Below are 16440 nucleotides of genomic sequence, written 5' to 3'. Positions count from 1 at the left end.
GTGCTCTGACACATGGCCATTAAGATTTCGTGGGGCAAATGATTGCTATATAGCGGCGAGTGCCGAATGCAGGGCAGGTCATGCCTAAACCCAGAGCTGAATCCAGGATAGATCCAGTCCTAAATCCCTGCAAGCTCTGTGCTGGAACCATTTTGGTAGATCTGCTCTGCAAAAGTCTGCTCTGACTGTTTCAGTGTCCTGTTACGGATCGAATATATATACCACGTGTAGCGTTAGCAAAGCATGAGGAGGTGTTGGGGTTTTTTTAGGGGGGGCAGGTTCTTTTTTTGCAAACGGACCATTGGTAGATGATAGATGTGTTTCGTTCCCCCAAAAAGGGAGCTTGAGTCCACCTTTGGGTTCATGCCAAAGGCTGTCCCTTGTCGACCAGCTGTGATAAGTCATTAGGACAGAGGACCCCAAGGGTCTGGGAGTAATGCCCATCATCTGTGGACCCAAGGGTGTCACAACAAGGGCACCCTCAGAAATTTCAGAAGCTCAGGAAAAATATTGGGCAGTCTTTTTTTTTCCCACTTGTTCATTTTGTAAAAGGCATCCCGGTATTTTATGATATAAGCTTTAAAAAAACAACAAACGCCTCCATGTAGTTAGAAGCGTTATAGCAATTTGTTACTGAAGACAAACCATTTCAGAGATCATAGGCGCCTCTGAGGTATAAAAAAATCTGCCCTTTAAAAATGGCTTCTGCCTTCATGACCCACCCGGCCTGGTGCCATTTCACCACCTGTCTTGGTGACATTTGCTTCGTGAAAGATCCTGCTCCGTGTTTGAACTCAGCAAGCCTCCAGGAGAAGTGCTCCCAGCTACAGTGGAAGCCGCTGCCTGGGAAAGACAGATGCTATTTTATTTTTCAGGAATCCAGGGTTAGATTAATCCCTGGCAGAATTCCACAGACGTCAGCGGGGATGTGCTGGGGGGTGACTGTCTGATCCCATATATTGGACAGTTCATTCACATTCCAGGGTTTGTTTATTTAAGCCGTATGTTTTGGAGTGCAATGCAGACGAAAGCACTTGTTTTGCAAGTGCTGTGTTTCGCATCCGTGGAGATTCACTGATGTAGCAAAGAAATAATGGTCCTTACTGAGATTTCTGTTCTCCCTGGTGCTGGGAAGTTTATGCCTCATTTTTATGTCTCATTTTGTCTGCTTTTGTTGAGAGAGTGCGTTGAATATATATTTGCAAGCTTGATGGGAATGAATTAAGCCTGCAGACAATATGCTCAGTATATGATCGCCTAAATCTGCATATGTGAGAAGTCAAACTCACTTAACTGATAGGGATGGATTCACCTTGGATTGAGGTGCTCTAAACTTTGGGGAAACTCAGTTTGAACCTAAGATTTAGCTGCACAGCCGCTTGTCATCCCGGGCAGGACAAGCGTGAGAGGTGATTTTACGCTGCAGGAACGATCTCCGCTCGGTTTTGCAGTGCAGACCGGTGCCGATGGTCAGAGCGGATTGCAGCTCTCATCACGTTCATGTGATCGAACCAAGCGCAAAACCGCTTTGCGAGAGCCAGGTGTTGGGTCGTGGAGTGGAATTTCAGCAAGTCAGTGTTGGTTGCAGGATCCTGCATGCCTCTCCTCAGGAAGCTCTGGCAGTTGTTTCTCCTTTCATAGGAAACCAGTAGACAGGGTGGTGAAGGGAGATTTTTTTTTATAATCTCACAGCCCTGATATTTGTTCTCTCCCCAGTAAACATTCTTTCCTTTTTGGAGATGAATATTACACAATCAGGAGTCACTGTTTCCTTTTTTCTTCTTCTCTCCTGCCTCCACTAGCTTTGGAGCTTGTTTACCCGTTTTAATCCATCCGGAAGGTGTGTAAATAAAAGCCGAGCAGAGGAATTAGTCCTCCCATCTAGGGAAGGATTTTCTCCAGCACATTGCACATTCCCGGCTGTCGGCTGCATGTGCTTTTCCAGCTGGATGGGATGAGGGAAAGGCTGGGATTATTGGAAATAGGAGCAGCGTCTTTAGGAGACAGGAGTCACAGGTCTGCTGCTCACACGACTGCTTTTTATTCTCTTATTCCACCAGCTTCAGCATTTGATGGCTTGAAAATTTGCAGAGGGTAACTGTGAAATAGAATTTACCTCGTGTAAGTGTCCAAGACTTTTACAGGGCTATATGAAATAAAATGTATGAAATAAATAAAGCTGGCTGAGACTCTTTTCAGAGAGAACTAACTAGAGATAACTCTCTGCAAGCTAATGCTAAGCCTCAGAGATACCCTTCACGGTCTTAAGATGTGTCTGCTGTGAAGGAAGAGGAATTAATGCATGAGGAAGAGGCTCAGGAAAAGCTTGCTAGGTTGAAAACTCTACACCGCCGTGGATGTGGTTGCAGATCTGCAAGACAGTTCATATATGGACATCCTTGAGTTAGCTGAGATGTAGCGACTGACTGGACATGCGCTGAACCTTAATGATAAAGTGCATCCAGCTTTTGGGGGGATTGAAGCAAACCTGTTTCATTTTGCATTGCCGTGGGACAGATGACACATGGAGCTGGTTATCTGTGATGAGATTCACCTGATTAGAAGTGGGTTTTGATGGTGTCAGAGTCTACATTTGAGGTCTACTCAAGAGAGTTAATGGAGTCAAGTGTGGAAATTATCTTTTCTAAGGTGAATGTCTGCATTTGGTCAAACGAACACACCCTAACTCCATTGATTTATATTGATTATATTCTCTTCACTTGCTCTGAATGGGCCCAGTGTTCAGACAGCTCAGATATGGGCATATACATTGTAGACACCTAAAGTTAAGTGGGATGGATCCCTTCCTAGGTTTCACTTCACACAGTAACCTTGTAAGGCATTCTAACACCCTGCCTGGAGAGAGACCTTAAAGTGGGTAAATAACACAGATCTGTCTCAGGGACTGTAGAGTGGTGGCCTTAGTGCAGATGAGAAGCAAGTCCAGTCAATCCAAACCACTTCTTATTGACAGAAAATGGCCAAGTGTACGTGCAGAAGAAGCCCACCATGTACCCACCCTGGAACAGCACTTTCGATGCCCACATCAACAACGGCAGGGTCATGCACATCGTCGTCAAGGACAAAAGTGCCGAAATGGTTTCAGAGACCACGGTGGAACTCAAGGTGCTGGCGGAGAGGTGCAAAAAGAGCAATGGGAAGACAGAGATATGGGTGAGCATCGTTCTCTCCTCTTGCAGGATGTGATGGGGAGCTGCTGTGGGGTAGGAGAATGCCGTGTGTCCGTGCCAGGCTGTGACTGTAACCAGCAGGGCAGGGGGAACTGGCTGCCATCCAAGGAATAATGTTTTGAAGTCTACTTGGGTATGACTTGAAGGAAAGACTTCCATGCCTATCAGAAAAAAAAGACCGTGGCACATTTATATTACCTGCTGCTGTTATATTGAAACATATGCCCTCTGTTAGCAAAGATTCTGGTTCAGGTGAGCCGTGCCCACGTATTAATCTTTGCTTAGGAAACCCACTGGCGACAAATGGTAATATGAGTGGCTAAATGTGAATTATTTTATGTGCTCTGGGGAAACAGCTTTAAAAATTTCATCTAATATCAAGTAACTAATTCACAGTTAACTCTGCCTGACTTCAGAGTTATGTCAGAGGAACTCCTTTAAAATTGCTGGAGTTACAGTGAAGTAAATTTGAAGTAACAGTCTTCGTAATGATGCTAAATGTAACGTTGTGTTCCCTGGTAGTCCAAGCAAGAAAGTTCTTGATAATAGTCTTTAACACGTAGTATTCAGTAGCCATGCCATGAATAGCAATAAAGTGGAAAGGCATTTGGAGAGAAACTGATTTCCTGGAATTTTTTTTTGTTTGTTTTATTTCTCATGCCAGTTCTCAGGCTAAGCTGCTTGGGTTAAGCAGAGAGTAGAAAAGTCAAAAAGGTCGCTTAACAGACCTCAGAGCAAAATTTGGTAGAGATTTGCACATTTAACACATAACTTGGAAGGAATTGAGATATTTAGGGACAGAATTGAAAACCAAAAGGCTCTGCTCAGCGTGACTCCAATGCCAGGCTTCAAAGCCATGGGAGGCAGTAGCCTGGAGGGGAGGAGAGGGGGCACAAGGGTGACAGACCCGAGGTCAAGTAGAGTTGGGAGACCCTGGTCCTGTTGTGTCCCAGCCTGGTGGCAGCTCCTGAAATCCTCTCTCCACTCGCTCCCCGATACAAGGTACAACCTGGGGAGGGTGGTCCCAGATACCTCATCCTGCAAGGGTCATGAGGAGAGAGAATAGCATTTTTCTCACTTTTCTGTGCAAGGGCACTGCTTCACCTGGAAGGTGGAGAGGGGAAGGCACTGTTGTGGTTCTCAGGCTGAAGAAATCCTTGAATGCAGGTTTTCTTATTCCTAGGCAAGTGGATCCAGATTTACAAAGGCACCTATGGACGGAGGTTCAGATAGGTGGGAATTTCCAGGTCCAGTGGGAAGGCCCCAAAAATGCCTGAGTAAGCTTGTGGCGTTACTCACATTGACTGTAATGGAAGTTAGACTTGCAGAACCAAGTGCCTAAAAGATTTCAGCATCTTTTAAGTACCTGTCTGAAGTTGGCTGGTTTTTTTTGAGGTGCTCCCACTTCCAGCTTGCAGGATCCACTGGGAACGACAAGTTTTCTCTATAGATAGTGCTGTTCCTGAGCTGGTGTCTAAAAACCTGCCTACAGCTTCTGTGGTTTAGTCACATTTATCTCTTCTATCGTGCCGCTCCAAGAGTTTGGTAAGAGGTGATCTAGCCTCCTCTCTCTATAGTTGCTCCTACCCTGCCTTGTTGCCCCACACGGGTATGAGCAACCCAAAAATTAGCGTTCATTGGCAGTCACCAATTCCCACTGGGAAAAGGAGATAGCTTGAGTCGTCTGAAATGATTGTTGCTTCTTTGAATGACTGTTTAATGATTGCACTCATCTTTTTTTCTCGTTTTTCACTTATCTCAACCAGCTAGAACTGAAACCTCAAGGCCGAATGCTGATGAATGCCAGATACTTCCTGGAAATAAGTGGCAAGTGATTTTATTTGTTAATTCATAGATGTGATTTCTGGTTATGTGGGGCAGACATGGTGCCTTCACTGAAGGCGGTGCCTATGTTATTACTGATTTATTCATAGGAACTATCATAACAGTTTGAAATGAACACTCCAGAAAAAGCAATTTTTATTGTGTGGTGGGGATGAAGATTGACTGTTCCTTTGTGATGTGCAAGGCAGATTTTTGACTGTTTTACCGCTAAAATGGTAGATTTTCTCATTACGTTAGGTAACACAGAATAGATACATAAGGAGCCAGCTCCCTCTGAAATCATTCAGCTTGTATGTATGTATGTAACATGTACCATGGTGTGAATTATAGTGCAGATGTAACGGTTGGGATACACTTTACGGTTGACAACACCTAAGTATACGTGTTAGTTGGGCTGTTAAGATCAAGAGCAATCTAGGCAAAACAGGAAAAGAACCTGGAGAGTGATTTATCTGATCAAATGCAGGTTTCTGCTGCAAGGTGAGCCAAGTCATTCACTGGGCTCCATTGCTCGCTCCAGCTAGACCTCCAGGGACATGGCAGCAGCTTAGTCACCCTGGAGAGGGGACACACCATCATTTACGTGTCTTCGCTGGGAACCGCATCCTACCTGAAGAGTTTGATGTCCATGTGAAATGCATTTTGCTTTGTTGAAGAAAGTGGGTTACAATCCAAATGCTCAGTCTTATTCTCCTTCCTTTGATGCCAAAGTTTGCGCTACCTTTCAAAGATGTGGGGTGAAGCTGTAAGGTGTAGATATCTAGAAGGACCTTCCATTTATAGAAACACAGAAGTACTGAAAGCAGCAAATAGTATGTCCATACTGGTATTTTCTTCATCCATTCCTACCTTTAATATAGAGCAGACTATTGTTGCCTCCTTGTATGTTACAAGATATCAGAGAAGCCAAAGCATAGAAAATGCAAGTTGTGTTCGTATTACAAATAGCGAGATCAGCATCAGATCACACAGGGGGCCAGTTTCCACAGAATACCTACGTAACTTGCTGTGTAATGCATGAGTAAAACAAAACAGAGATTGAGAGAGAGATATGGTGTGCATATCTAGATTTGTGGACACAAGCACATATATAAGTGCACATGTATATATGCTTGTGTAGTCAGAATTGGTTTGCTCTTCCACAAAGTTTAAATGTGAACTGTGAATAATGGCGTGGACACAACAAGCAGCAAAGCCATTGTTGGCATGGAAAAATAACAAGAAAAAGAATATCCTAGGAACATACATAAGTGCTTGCTCACACACACGTACAGGCACACATAAAGGATACAGTTAAATACCCACATATAAATATATATATATGTGTTTGAGTGCATATATAGGCAATTATTAATTTTTATGTAATTTCATCTTTTTAGGGCATGGTTCTTCAGTGCTAAACAAAGTTAGAATTTTATGTTTAACTGCAAATTATCTCTCCTTGGGAAATTTCTGGTCTACATTTCAAAAGCAGCATTATGAATATTCAGGGGAGCTCAGAGTCCCAAGTTTAAAGTCATTTTAGTGTCCTTGTAGGAATGGTAGATAAAAAAACATCCAAACAAGCCTTGTGTGGGTTTCAGAAAACGGTATTTCTGAAAAATATTCATTTCCCTGAGTGAATCATTAGCTTCAGTCACTTAGTATTTGGCAGCTGCATTTTCTCAAGGCGCCTGATCAGGACAGGGTACCCTAATAAATCTTCTGTTTCCTTTCCCCCCAGATGCAAAGGACCTGGCTGACTGTGAGACTGAAGGCTTTTTCTCCTTGCACCAGCGCAGGGGAGCCATCAAACAGGCCAAAATCCATAATGTCAAGTGTCACGAGTTCACAGCCACCTTCTTCCCACAACCCACCTTCTGCTCTGTCTGTCATGAGTTTGTATGGTAAATGAAAACAGATCCATGCATTTTCTACTTTTAAACCTAGGGACCAGTTCTTGTGTAGACGTGGCACGCAGGGACGCAGTTTAGTGGTGGACTTGGCAGGGTTAGGTTTACGGTTGGACTCAATGATCTTAAAGGTCTTTTCCAACGTAAATGATTCTATGATTCTCCGGTGAATATCTGTGCTCCTGCTGTCAGTAAAGGCAGCAGGACTGGACCCTTGGCATCTTACTTGTAGAGTTATTGCATCACTTCGAGGATGTGGTTCACAGTTGTAATTCCAACTGTGAAAATTCCCTTCGTTTTTTAGTTTATTTTTTATAAATATTTTTGTCTTTGGCCAAATGCACAAACGTGTCTCATCAGCCCAGTTCGCTATTTGGATATTGTGAAATTCAGAATGTGAATATGTGCTGAAAAGGCTGAGAAAACCACAGAGAATCACTCCACAGTTAGATTGAATGAAGATATTTAGATTAGAGAAGCTCTATAAAGACCGATAAAAAGCAAAGCTGGTTTATTCTGTTTCTTTCATAAATGTTGCTCTCCTTCCTATGCTCTGTTGAGGCTTTCAGAAAATTCAGAATTAACCATTTCTCTGTTTGTTTCAGGGGTCTGAATAAACAAGGTTATCAATGCAGACGTAAGAAACTTTTTTGATTTTGTTACTATCATTATTTACCTGATCCTTTTTTAAGGATTTTTTTTATTAACACCATGACATACTTATTCTTTCAGAATGTAATGCTGCCATTCATAAGAAGTGCATTGATAAAGTAATAGCCAAGTGTACAGGATCAGCAATCAATAGCAGAGAAACAATGGTATGTATTATTATTTGGCTGCTTTTAAAAAACTTGGGCGTCATTCAGATCTCACCTACATTGCTGTAAAACAACTTCTGGTGAAGCAAAAAGTGCTACTGAACAAAGGCTGTGTGATCTGATCTGTGCCCTTTGTTTTTTACGTTCCCAGTGGTTTCGTTACCTCCTACTTCTGATTTACTCAAATGCAGCCACCGAATAAGCAGTTGCTGAATCAGGGCTGACATTTTTCTAATGTATAAAGTACAGCTCAGAGGGAAGTGGTGGACATGAGGTGGAGATTTACTGGAGGAAATTCTTCTCTAAGTGATGTTAGGCAGGACGTCACACTGAATTTTCAGAGCAGTACTTTCACATCCCACTCTGTGTTATCTGAGATTTCCAAACAGTCAGTGGAAGATCTAGCATCTCCACTATTATTTATTTTATTTTTCTCATATCAGTTTATAATAAACTTTCTTTTTTGGTGGGCAAAAGTGGAATTTAAATTCTTGATAGGACTATTCCCTTTTACTTATTCGTGCCCCACAGCTTCTGTTTGCTTCCAGTCGTACTCTGGCTCCTGTTCTCCTTTTACCATCTTTAGAAATGAGACTCATCTCGCCTGTCTTCTGACATCTCCAGGGTAGATGTATCCAACTTTGTCATCACCTTTGACTCCCTATAAACTAAAAGAAGAAAAATAGGCTCTTCCGAAGAGTGATTCATGACAACAATTGTAGACATCCATTTCAGGATGGAATGAATAATTTTTAGAAGTACCTCTGGTTTTGCATTGAGCATTAAGGGACTCTGGGTGCATAGCCAAGATGCAAGTTATCTGGTCAGATAAATCAAGCCTAGGGATTAAATTACCAGGGATTAAGTTCCCACTGAATTGCACAGATACTATGTATCAAAATTTAGCTTTGTATATCTGAATGATATGGTTTCTTCTTGGTGGTCATATTCACGGATAAAGGGCCAGTAGACATCCCAACTTCTGTGGTACAAGCCTGGGGGCTGTTGGTTTTCCATACAGAGCTGAGGTGGAGAGGAGTGAATTGCCAACACGGCTTTTCTCTTGCAGTTCCATAAAGAGCGGTTCAAGATTGACATGCCTCACCGCTTCAAAGTCTACAACTACAAGAGCCCAACTTTCTGTGAGCACTGTGGCACGCTCCTCTGGGGCCTTGCACGGCAAGGACTGAAGTGTGATGGTGAGTCCCTGATGTATGTGGCACGAGCTGAGCATGGGAATGGGCCATTGTCTTTAGAGGGTTGCAATCTGAATGGCCAAGTCTCATTTATCACACTTCTCTACAAGACGTGTATGAGATGGCATCTGGGGTGGTGAAGGAATGGTCAAGAGGATCATCCTTCAAGGAGGATCGTTCTTCAAGGAGGACAACAATTATCAGTATACAGAAAGATATGTGGTCCACGAGGGTGAAGAGTCACTTTCTAGAGAGGCAAAGAACATCTCAGTGACACTTTGATCTTCCAGAATCACTCCTAGTATCAACTTGCGTGCTCTATTTCCACTATCGGACAGATCCAAGACACTTCACCATCTTCATAATCTATACCAACGGGGAGATCCTGTTCTGTGATTACAGTTTATCTCTGAGCTGATAGATTGTAGACTGATGTAGGCTGATGTATGTGGAAATGCAACCTTTTGCCCAGAAGAAGATATAAAAAACTTTGTCTCCATAGAGAACCAAAAAATGACCTGAGTGCCATCTCATGAAACATAAACGGTTCCCAGGCTTTGAGCTGTTTACGTGGCTGATCTCTGCCCTTGGCCAACATATTCCTGCCCAACCTGATGTCAAACCGTTTACAGCTTAGCTATCCTTTGTTGTCCTGACATCTCTTGTTCTTTCTTTTAGCATGTGGCATGAACGTCCATCACAAGTGCCAGACAAAAGTAGCAAACCTTTGTGGAGTTAACCAGAAACTAATGGCTGAAGCTCTGGCAATGATAGAGAGCACCCAGCAGGTAAATACTTTAAGCCTTGAGTGACCTGGAGAAAGGACGATCAATTGTTCAATGTTTGTTTCAGTGCAAGAAATAAGGGCGTTGAGTGGAGCACTGTGGGTAGCAAGTTCAAAGTAAAGACTAGGAAATGGGTCCTTCATGGAATAGGTAGTTAAGCTCATCTCAGCATTTTGGGGAGGCCAAAAGTTTTCATGGGTTCAGGTGACAATCTCCAGTGTTCATAGAAGAGAAATCCATTCAGGAATACTAGAAGGATTAATTCTCTTAATAGAAAAGCACTGCCTTTGAATTGGGAAATCTCTGAGCCGCATATCTCTGGAGATAGGGAGAATATTCTGAGGAGGTGACTTTGCATGCCTGCACTCTTCTCATATCTTTACCTGGTGTCTGCTTGACCCCGGTTGCAGATGGGACATGACCTGGATGGAATCTTGCTCTGATTCGGTACAGTTGTAGTTACATTATGTTCGTAACTGAGGTTGTGTAACAGGGTCCAAGGCAGAGCGAGAGGAGCTTGGTTTGGGTCTTTTTGCTGTCACTACCTTGTTTCGTGCTTGTGACTTAGCAATTTGTCCTGTGACTCTCTGATCTGTTTGGAATGGAACTCTCCCAGAGCATGGACTCTCATGAAGAGACCTGGGCCTTGAGGAGAGGATCTAGAAACAACACTGTATGAACACAGAAAATTGAATTAAGGAAAAATAGCTTGTCGCAAGCCCAAAACCATAAAAGAATTTAGAGATTCTAGTTCAAAATCAGGATCGTTAGGATGCCTCTCAGCTCTTGAGTAACCTCAGAGAGGGACAAAATCCTTAGGTACCTAGTCCTCCATATTTAGGTTATTCAAGTATTTATACTTTCCTGAGGGGCTGTCTACCAGGTTTAGCTCTGTGTATTTCTCACCTTTATGTGATAGGTAGTGCTGCTAAACCTCCGAAGCGGAGTTTTTTCTGCTCTTGCTTCCCTATTTCCTACCTGCTGTCTCTCTACAACTCCTTGCACTGTATACTTGGAGTCACCATTGAGAGGTGAAGACAGTTTCCCCAAAATACCCTTCTAATCTCCAGAAATTTAGGCTTTGGGGACTTCGTGAGCCATAGGAGGAGTCTTAGTGTTTAGTAGCCCTCAGAGGATTTGTCTTTCATGCTTTTGTCTCATCACCCTTGAATCCAGACAAACTCTTACCTTCTGCAACATCCTGGTGCAAGGTGTTCTTCAGAGTGACATCCAGACAGTGTACAGGGATGAGGCTGCAGCACGTTCCAGCCTCTAGTATTTTTCCAGATTTCTCTTCAAAGAGGACTGTTGGGAAGGAAGTTGTTAATTAAAATGCCCTTTGTGTGGATAGCCAGGGACTCAGACCCCTGTGCAAAATAGGGGCTCTCTATATTGGGAATACAAAGACCTGTTAACACCCACACACATCTCACAGAAGGCTGTGGGTTCCTCTGTTACCAAACCACTAAACGTTAGGTACAGAGATGCTCTTCTCATAAGCGAAGACCTCTTCTAGATCTTGGCTCCTGTGACAGTCACGCTCGAGAAGCCACAGTGTCTATAAGCTCAGAACATGACATTGCTGTTTTCTGTAATCCAGGCTCGCTGTCAGCGTGACACTGAACAGATCTCCAGGGATGGACCTCTTGAAATTGGCTTCCCAGTTCCTGTGAAGGAGGTAACACCGCTTCAGGCATTGCCAGCATCTACAACAGGAAAAAAAGGTAGTTTCCCCTAGTGATATGGGACAGCAGGCTTTGTTATTTTTTGGTTTGTACATGGTTAGGTGGCGGTGACAAGGATGGGGAATTTATTAGCCATTGAATCTTTCATGCATCTTTCCAGCCTAGAGCAAAACATACCCTTTCTCATCCCAGGATATCAACAGGATTTTCCCAGCCACATCACTTGGCCATGGCCGATACCCTAGATCCCAACCTGGTTCCTTTCCTTTCTATAAACCTTCACTTCCCCCATGCCATCCCAACCTCTGGTGACATGAGACACCAACCACCTCTCATTCAGCTAACCCCTAAACTCTCTTTCTGACCCGGTACTTGAGCACACCTCATACCTCCACTGGTAATAATGTGTTTATTCGCTTCTTGGGACTCGTAGACGTAACATCTGAGAACTTTAAAAGAGAAACCAAGCTCTAAACAGGAGATTGGGAGTCCTTCTGATCACCATGGCCAATTCTCTTTCTGATTTCTTATTCTTGGGTGGGGGTTGACATCCAGTACCTTTGAAAACCATTGACAGATCCCCACTTCATTCATCCAGGAGCTGATCTAGGTGTCATGGCCCTCTGTGCTACAAGAGCAGACATTTAGGAGGGTGAATGAGAGATCAGGGAAGAGCATTGATTAACAGACATTGGACAAAGCTACTGGGGGCTCAGTGGCCTAAAACAAAAATTATAGTCTCCTAGGGAGATCCCTTGTTTGTTTGTTTTGTGCTTGAGTCACAGAACTCTGGATAATAGGAGCAAAAATGTCACCATCTTTCATTAGACCCATGTGACCCACGTAAAAGGCCATTTCAGGACCTCTCCAGCTTCATGGTACCCCTCCAAGAACTGTACTGTAACTGCAGCAGACCTGTGATGGCACTGACACAATCTTTTCTGCCTCCCACAAGCTTTAAAATGCATCTACCAGAAAGGGGAGGGAAAAAAGAAGAGTACAAGTGAATGAATATTTAAACCTAGCAAGGACTGGGACAGTGGGTCCTCAGCTCCAACCCTAACCGAAAGTCAAGCTGAGAGCCCAGGCTCCACCATCATCCACTTTCTCAATGCAAGTTAATACTGCCCTGTGTGGAGATAATATCCTAGAAACTGGACTTAAAGCAAAATATCAGAAGGCACCGGTTAAAGCACGGCAGAGCCACATTATACCAGTTCTCTGGGTTTGATACTGTGCAGCACCAGGCTACCGAGCCTCAAAGGCTGGTTTTGGTACCATCTGAGCTAAGGGGACAGTGCCCTTTGGCCCCCGAGGGGAAATAAATTATGTCTCTGCCTGTGCTTATTTTCTTTTTTTTCTGCAAGTAGAACTGGCTATGCTGATGTAAATCAGTAAAGCCCCAAACGATTTCATATCTGGTTTACCCGTGGGTCTGTTTGTCTGCTGAGTAGTGTTCTTGCTGTTCAGCAACTTAGGACAGTACAGCAAACGTGCACTTCAGTACATGAGATAAATCCTGTAAGGGACAGAATCTCTTAGAAGTTCACGTACATCCAAGTGAATGGAGTATTGAAGAAACTCCGAGTAGTTTCACTCCAGGACAGCTGGAGTATTTAATCAGAGCTTCACATCTGGAGCAGGGACCCAATATGAAAGTGCTGTCCCATCTTTTCACATGCTAGCTTTGCCAAGGGTCTTGAAAAGGCCTTGAAAAAATGGGACTACATCATAACGGCAACCAGCAAGAAGGAATGAAGAACACAAGTGGCCAGAAATGAAGGGTTTGGTCATGTTTTGCTGCCGTAAAATAGAAAGACAGATGAAGGAGTTTGTAAAGTGGGAGTAATGCCACTGAAGAAGGTGGAGTTACACTGGAGTAAAATTTTCTCTGGAGAGAAAGCAATGTGGGAGCAGAGCCATCCTACTTAGTGGATGTGGCCACTGCATTTCCATTTATTTGAAATACCCTTTTAAAACTCTAAACACAATACCTGTAAGTGTTCTGGGGATTTTCTGCTCATTTCCAGGGGTTTATTTGAATGCTTTGATGTGTGTTGCAGAGCCACAGGGCATCTCCTGGGAGACTCCGGTGGAGGGCACAGTGAAGGGGGAGTCTCTAATAGAGTCAGACTTGGGAGAACAGCCCCAGGAGCAGGAAGAGCACCAAGTGCAGCTAAAACTAACCATCGAAGATTTTGTCCTGCACAAGATGCTGGGGAAGGGCAGTTTCGGCAAGGTAAGCATCAGGGGACTAGACGCCACTGCACAGGTCTGCATATTGCTTACTATGGCACTAAATAGCATGTGGTTTGAAGGCCACTTAGGAAAAAACATCTCCAAGCCCCCAAAGAACCCTTGCTCTGGCATGGCTGAGTCTTGAACTCGGTCTTCTCCTTGCCTAAGACAAAAATCTTCCTTGCCCTTCCCTCTGCCCCGTTAGTTTGCTGTCTCATGAATGCCCATGACAGGAGAGGAAAGCAGCCAAGTAAAGCTGCAACTTCCCCTTCTGTGCAGGTTGATGGGGCCTGAGCATCCACACAGAGCTGGTGGGAAAGATCTCTGTGCCGTCCCCATTCATGCAGCTACTCCTGCCAACGTAGCTGAGCAAGCTCAGAGGGAGGCAGAAGCATTAGCTGAAAAGTTGAGTGTGGATCACCTCCCTTCTCCAGAGCAGCAGGTCCCCAGCTGGGAATGCTAACTGCTCTTTCCCAGCTCCGATCTGTGCTGGAGCGTAAAGCAAATTTTGCAACAGCCAAGAATTTGTGCTTTCAAAACAAGAACCACCTGTTTTCAGTGGATTCATTAATCTTGATGAATTGTGGATTGTTCCTCCTTCTTGCACATGTCCCCTGGAATGGGACTCGTGTTATTCAGTGCCAGCGCAGAGCTGCATGAAGCAATTTCAGAGGAACTCACCATTGTATTTTCACAGCCAATAAGGAGAATGAATATCATTATGTATCGCATTGCTCAGATCCCACATCTTTCCAAGGTGGAAACTGTGCCTTAAAGAAGGGCTGCTTTTTGCTTGCTAAGTGAGCTGGAGCAATTGCTGAAGCCAATTCTTAAACTGGTGAAATATTTGCTGTGTTGGCTTTCCATACTAGAAAATACTTGGCATGTCTACAGTTTGCATGGGAAGCAGAGCTAAGGCATCTCAATTAGAGCTAAGCCAGAATACCCCAACGTCCACAGCCCAGACTAACCTGGACTCAAGAGCACAGGTGTCATAGAAACATTTACGTTGGAAGGAAGGGACCTCTGGAGGTCATCTAATCCAATCTTCTTCTCAAAACAGGTCTAAGATGAGGTTGCTCAGAGGTTTGTCTAGTCAAGTCTTGAATACCTCCATTGAAGCAAATTCTGTACCTTGCTTCAGCCCCCTGTGTAAACATGGACTCTCCAAGCCTGCAAGCCTCTGCATCTCTCTGTGGTGCACCATGTGGGTGTGGAGAGGATGGGCTATTTCATGCCCTTCTGCAACAAACGTCACCCACAAGTTTCCTGTGTAGGTGTTGCTCCTGGTGCCCTTATTTGCTTAGAACGAGATTCACTTCCCCATAGAGGGGATAGGGTGTGCAGATCTCAGTGCCTGAGGGGTCTCTCCAGCTCTACAGGGACCAAGGAGGGTCCCTGCTCCAGCTCTACAGGGACCAAGCCTCTTCTGCATGAGGTCTAGCATTGCCTACCTGCACTTTGGAAGTCACAGCACAAGTCACAAATGTCCTGTGTTCCCCAGTTTCCCCAGAAGAGCAGTGCTGTGCACAAAAATGGGGGTAAAAAGGGTGCCTGCAGCATCAGCACTGTTAGCATTTCTGGTCATTCACTGCAGAGACAGAGGGAGGCTCTAGGCTCTACTCTCTGTCTAGTGCTACAAAGTGAAATGCAGCAGTAGCCAAAAGGGTAAATAAAACTTTTGTCAGGGCTAAAACATGTCTGAGCTTACTCAGTAAATAGTGTCTGGTAGAGAACTTCAAAGACCTCTTTGATGAATCTTATGTATTTATTCAGTCTATGGGAAACAGTGTCGACAGGCTGTTAGCGTAAAGATCAGGACTGGCACTGCCTTCCAGCGGAGACTTCTTTGCTCTGTGGTCTCTAGAAAACTCTTCTCTGCTGCTCCATGTCTCATTTTCCCTGCCCTAGGTAGACGTCCTAACTCCTCTGGGATGTGTTTTGCTCTTCTCAGAGAAGTCGTCCTGCAGAAGCACAGGGGACCCAGCCTGTTTGCTCAGGCCTCCTGTTAACTGGAAGGAAGGGGAGAAAGTCACATCTGATACAGATCAGTCTAACTGCTGGTGGACATCGCTTTACACCTGCTGAGGATCTGGTGCAGGGCATTTGCATTTCACATGTTGACAAAGCAGTATTCTGTGTTTTGTTATTTCAAGTCAGAAAACAGGAAACGTATCTCATGAGCGTTTGCATAAAGATGGTTTCTGTTATCAGAATTGTTTGGCTCTCTGACATGTCCTGTCCATACGGACATGTAGCTCTTGTAATTGCCAAGACCGTCTCATCCTTCCCCAGGGTTCAGCTTCATGAAACTATTCTGGGTGTGGGGAAGAAACTCAAAGTCTACAAAGTCTTAATGGCAGAATTGGGCCTTAAACATCAGCTTTTTTAAGGTCTACCCCAGTGAATTCCTCAGAGCTCAGCGCCCATCCTCACATGGCTGTGTTGCCAGCTCTGAGAGAAGAGCATCGCTCTTTCTGAGCAGCTGTTTCCACCCTAGGTGTTCCTTGCCGAGCTGAAGAGCACAGACCAGTATTTCGCTGTGAAAGCCCTGAAGAAGGATGTGGTGCTGATGGATGATGACGTTGAATGTACGATGGTGGAGAAGAGAGTCCTCTCCTTAGCTTGGGAGCACCCATTCCTGACTCATGTCTTCTGTACGTTCCAGACCAAGGTAAGACAAGGATCTGTCACCTTCCTCCATGGGCTGAGGATGCGTTGCTGAGATACAGATACTTGGTGAAGTGCTTGAGTCTCCTAGATGTTAGGGAACAGCTTGGACATAAGGTG

The 16440-nt window shown here is 44.3% G+C and overlaps 1 protein-coding gene across 1 annotated transcript in view; it reads left to right on the top strand.

The window, feature by feature from the left end:
* Window positions 1-16440, top strand: part of PRKCQ (protein kinase C theta) — a 67231-nt gene that overhangs the window by 23710 nt on the left and 27081 nt on the right. Inside the window, exons 5-14 of the mRNA XM_075143131.1 lie at window positions 2975-3174; window positions 4958-5018; window positions 6760-6922; window positions 7534-7565; window positions 7661-7746; window positions 8816-8945; window positions 9621-9730; window positions 11328-11451; window positions 13476-13651; window positions 16151-16324. Of these exons, the coding sequence (XP_074999232.1) occupies window positions 2975-3174; window positions 4958-5018; window positions 6760-6922; window positions 7534-7565; window positions 7661-7746; window positions 8816-8945; window positions 9621-9730; window positions 11328-11451; window positions 13476-13651; window positions 16151-16324 (1256 nt within the window). The remainder of the gene's footprint in view (window positions 1-2974; window positions 3175-4957; window positions 5019-6759; window positions 6923-7533; window positions 7566-7660; window positions 7747-8815; window positions 8946-9620; window positions 9731-11327; window positions 11452-13475; window positions 13652-16150; window positions 16325-16440) is intronic.

This window comes from Calonectris borealis, chromosome 1 (assembly GCF_964195595.1).
Source record: "Calonectris borealis chromosome 1, bCalBor7.hap1.2, whole genome shotgun sequence".
Lineage (NCBI taxonomy): Eukaryota > Metazoa > Chordata > Aves > Procellariiformes > Procellariidae > Calonectris > Calonectris borealis.
The sequence above is the reverse complement of the archived record's forward strand: the minus strand, read 5'-3'. Positions and strand labels throughout refer to the sequence as shown.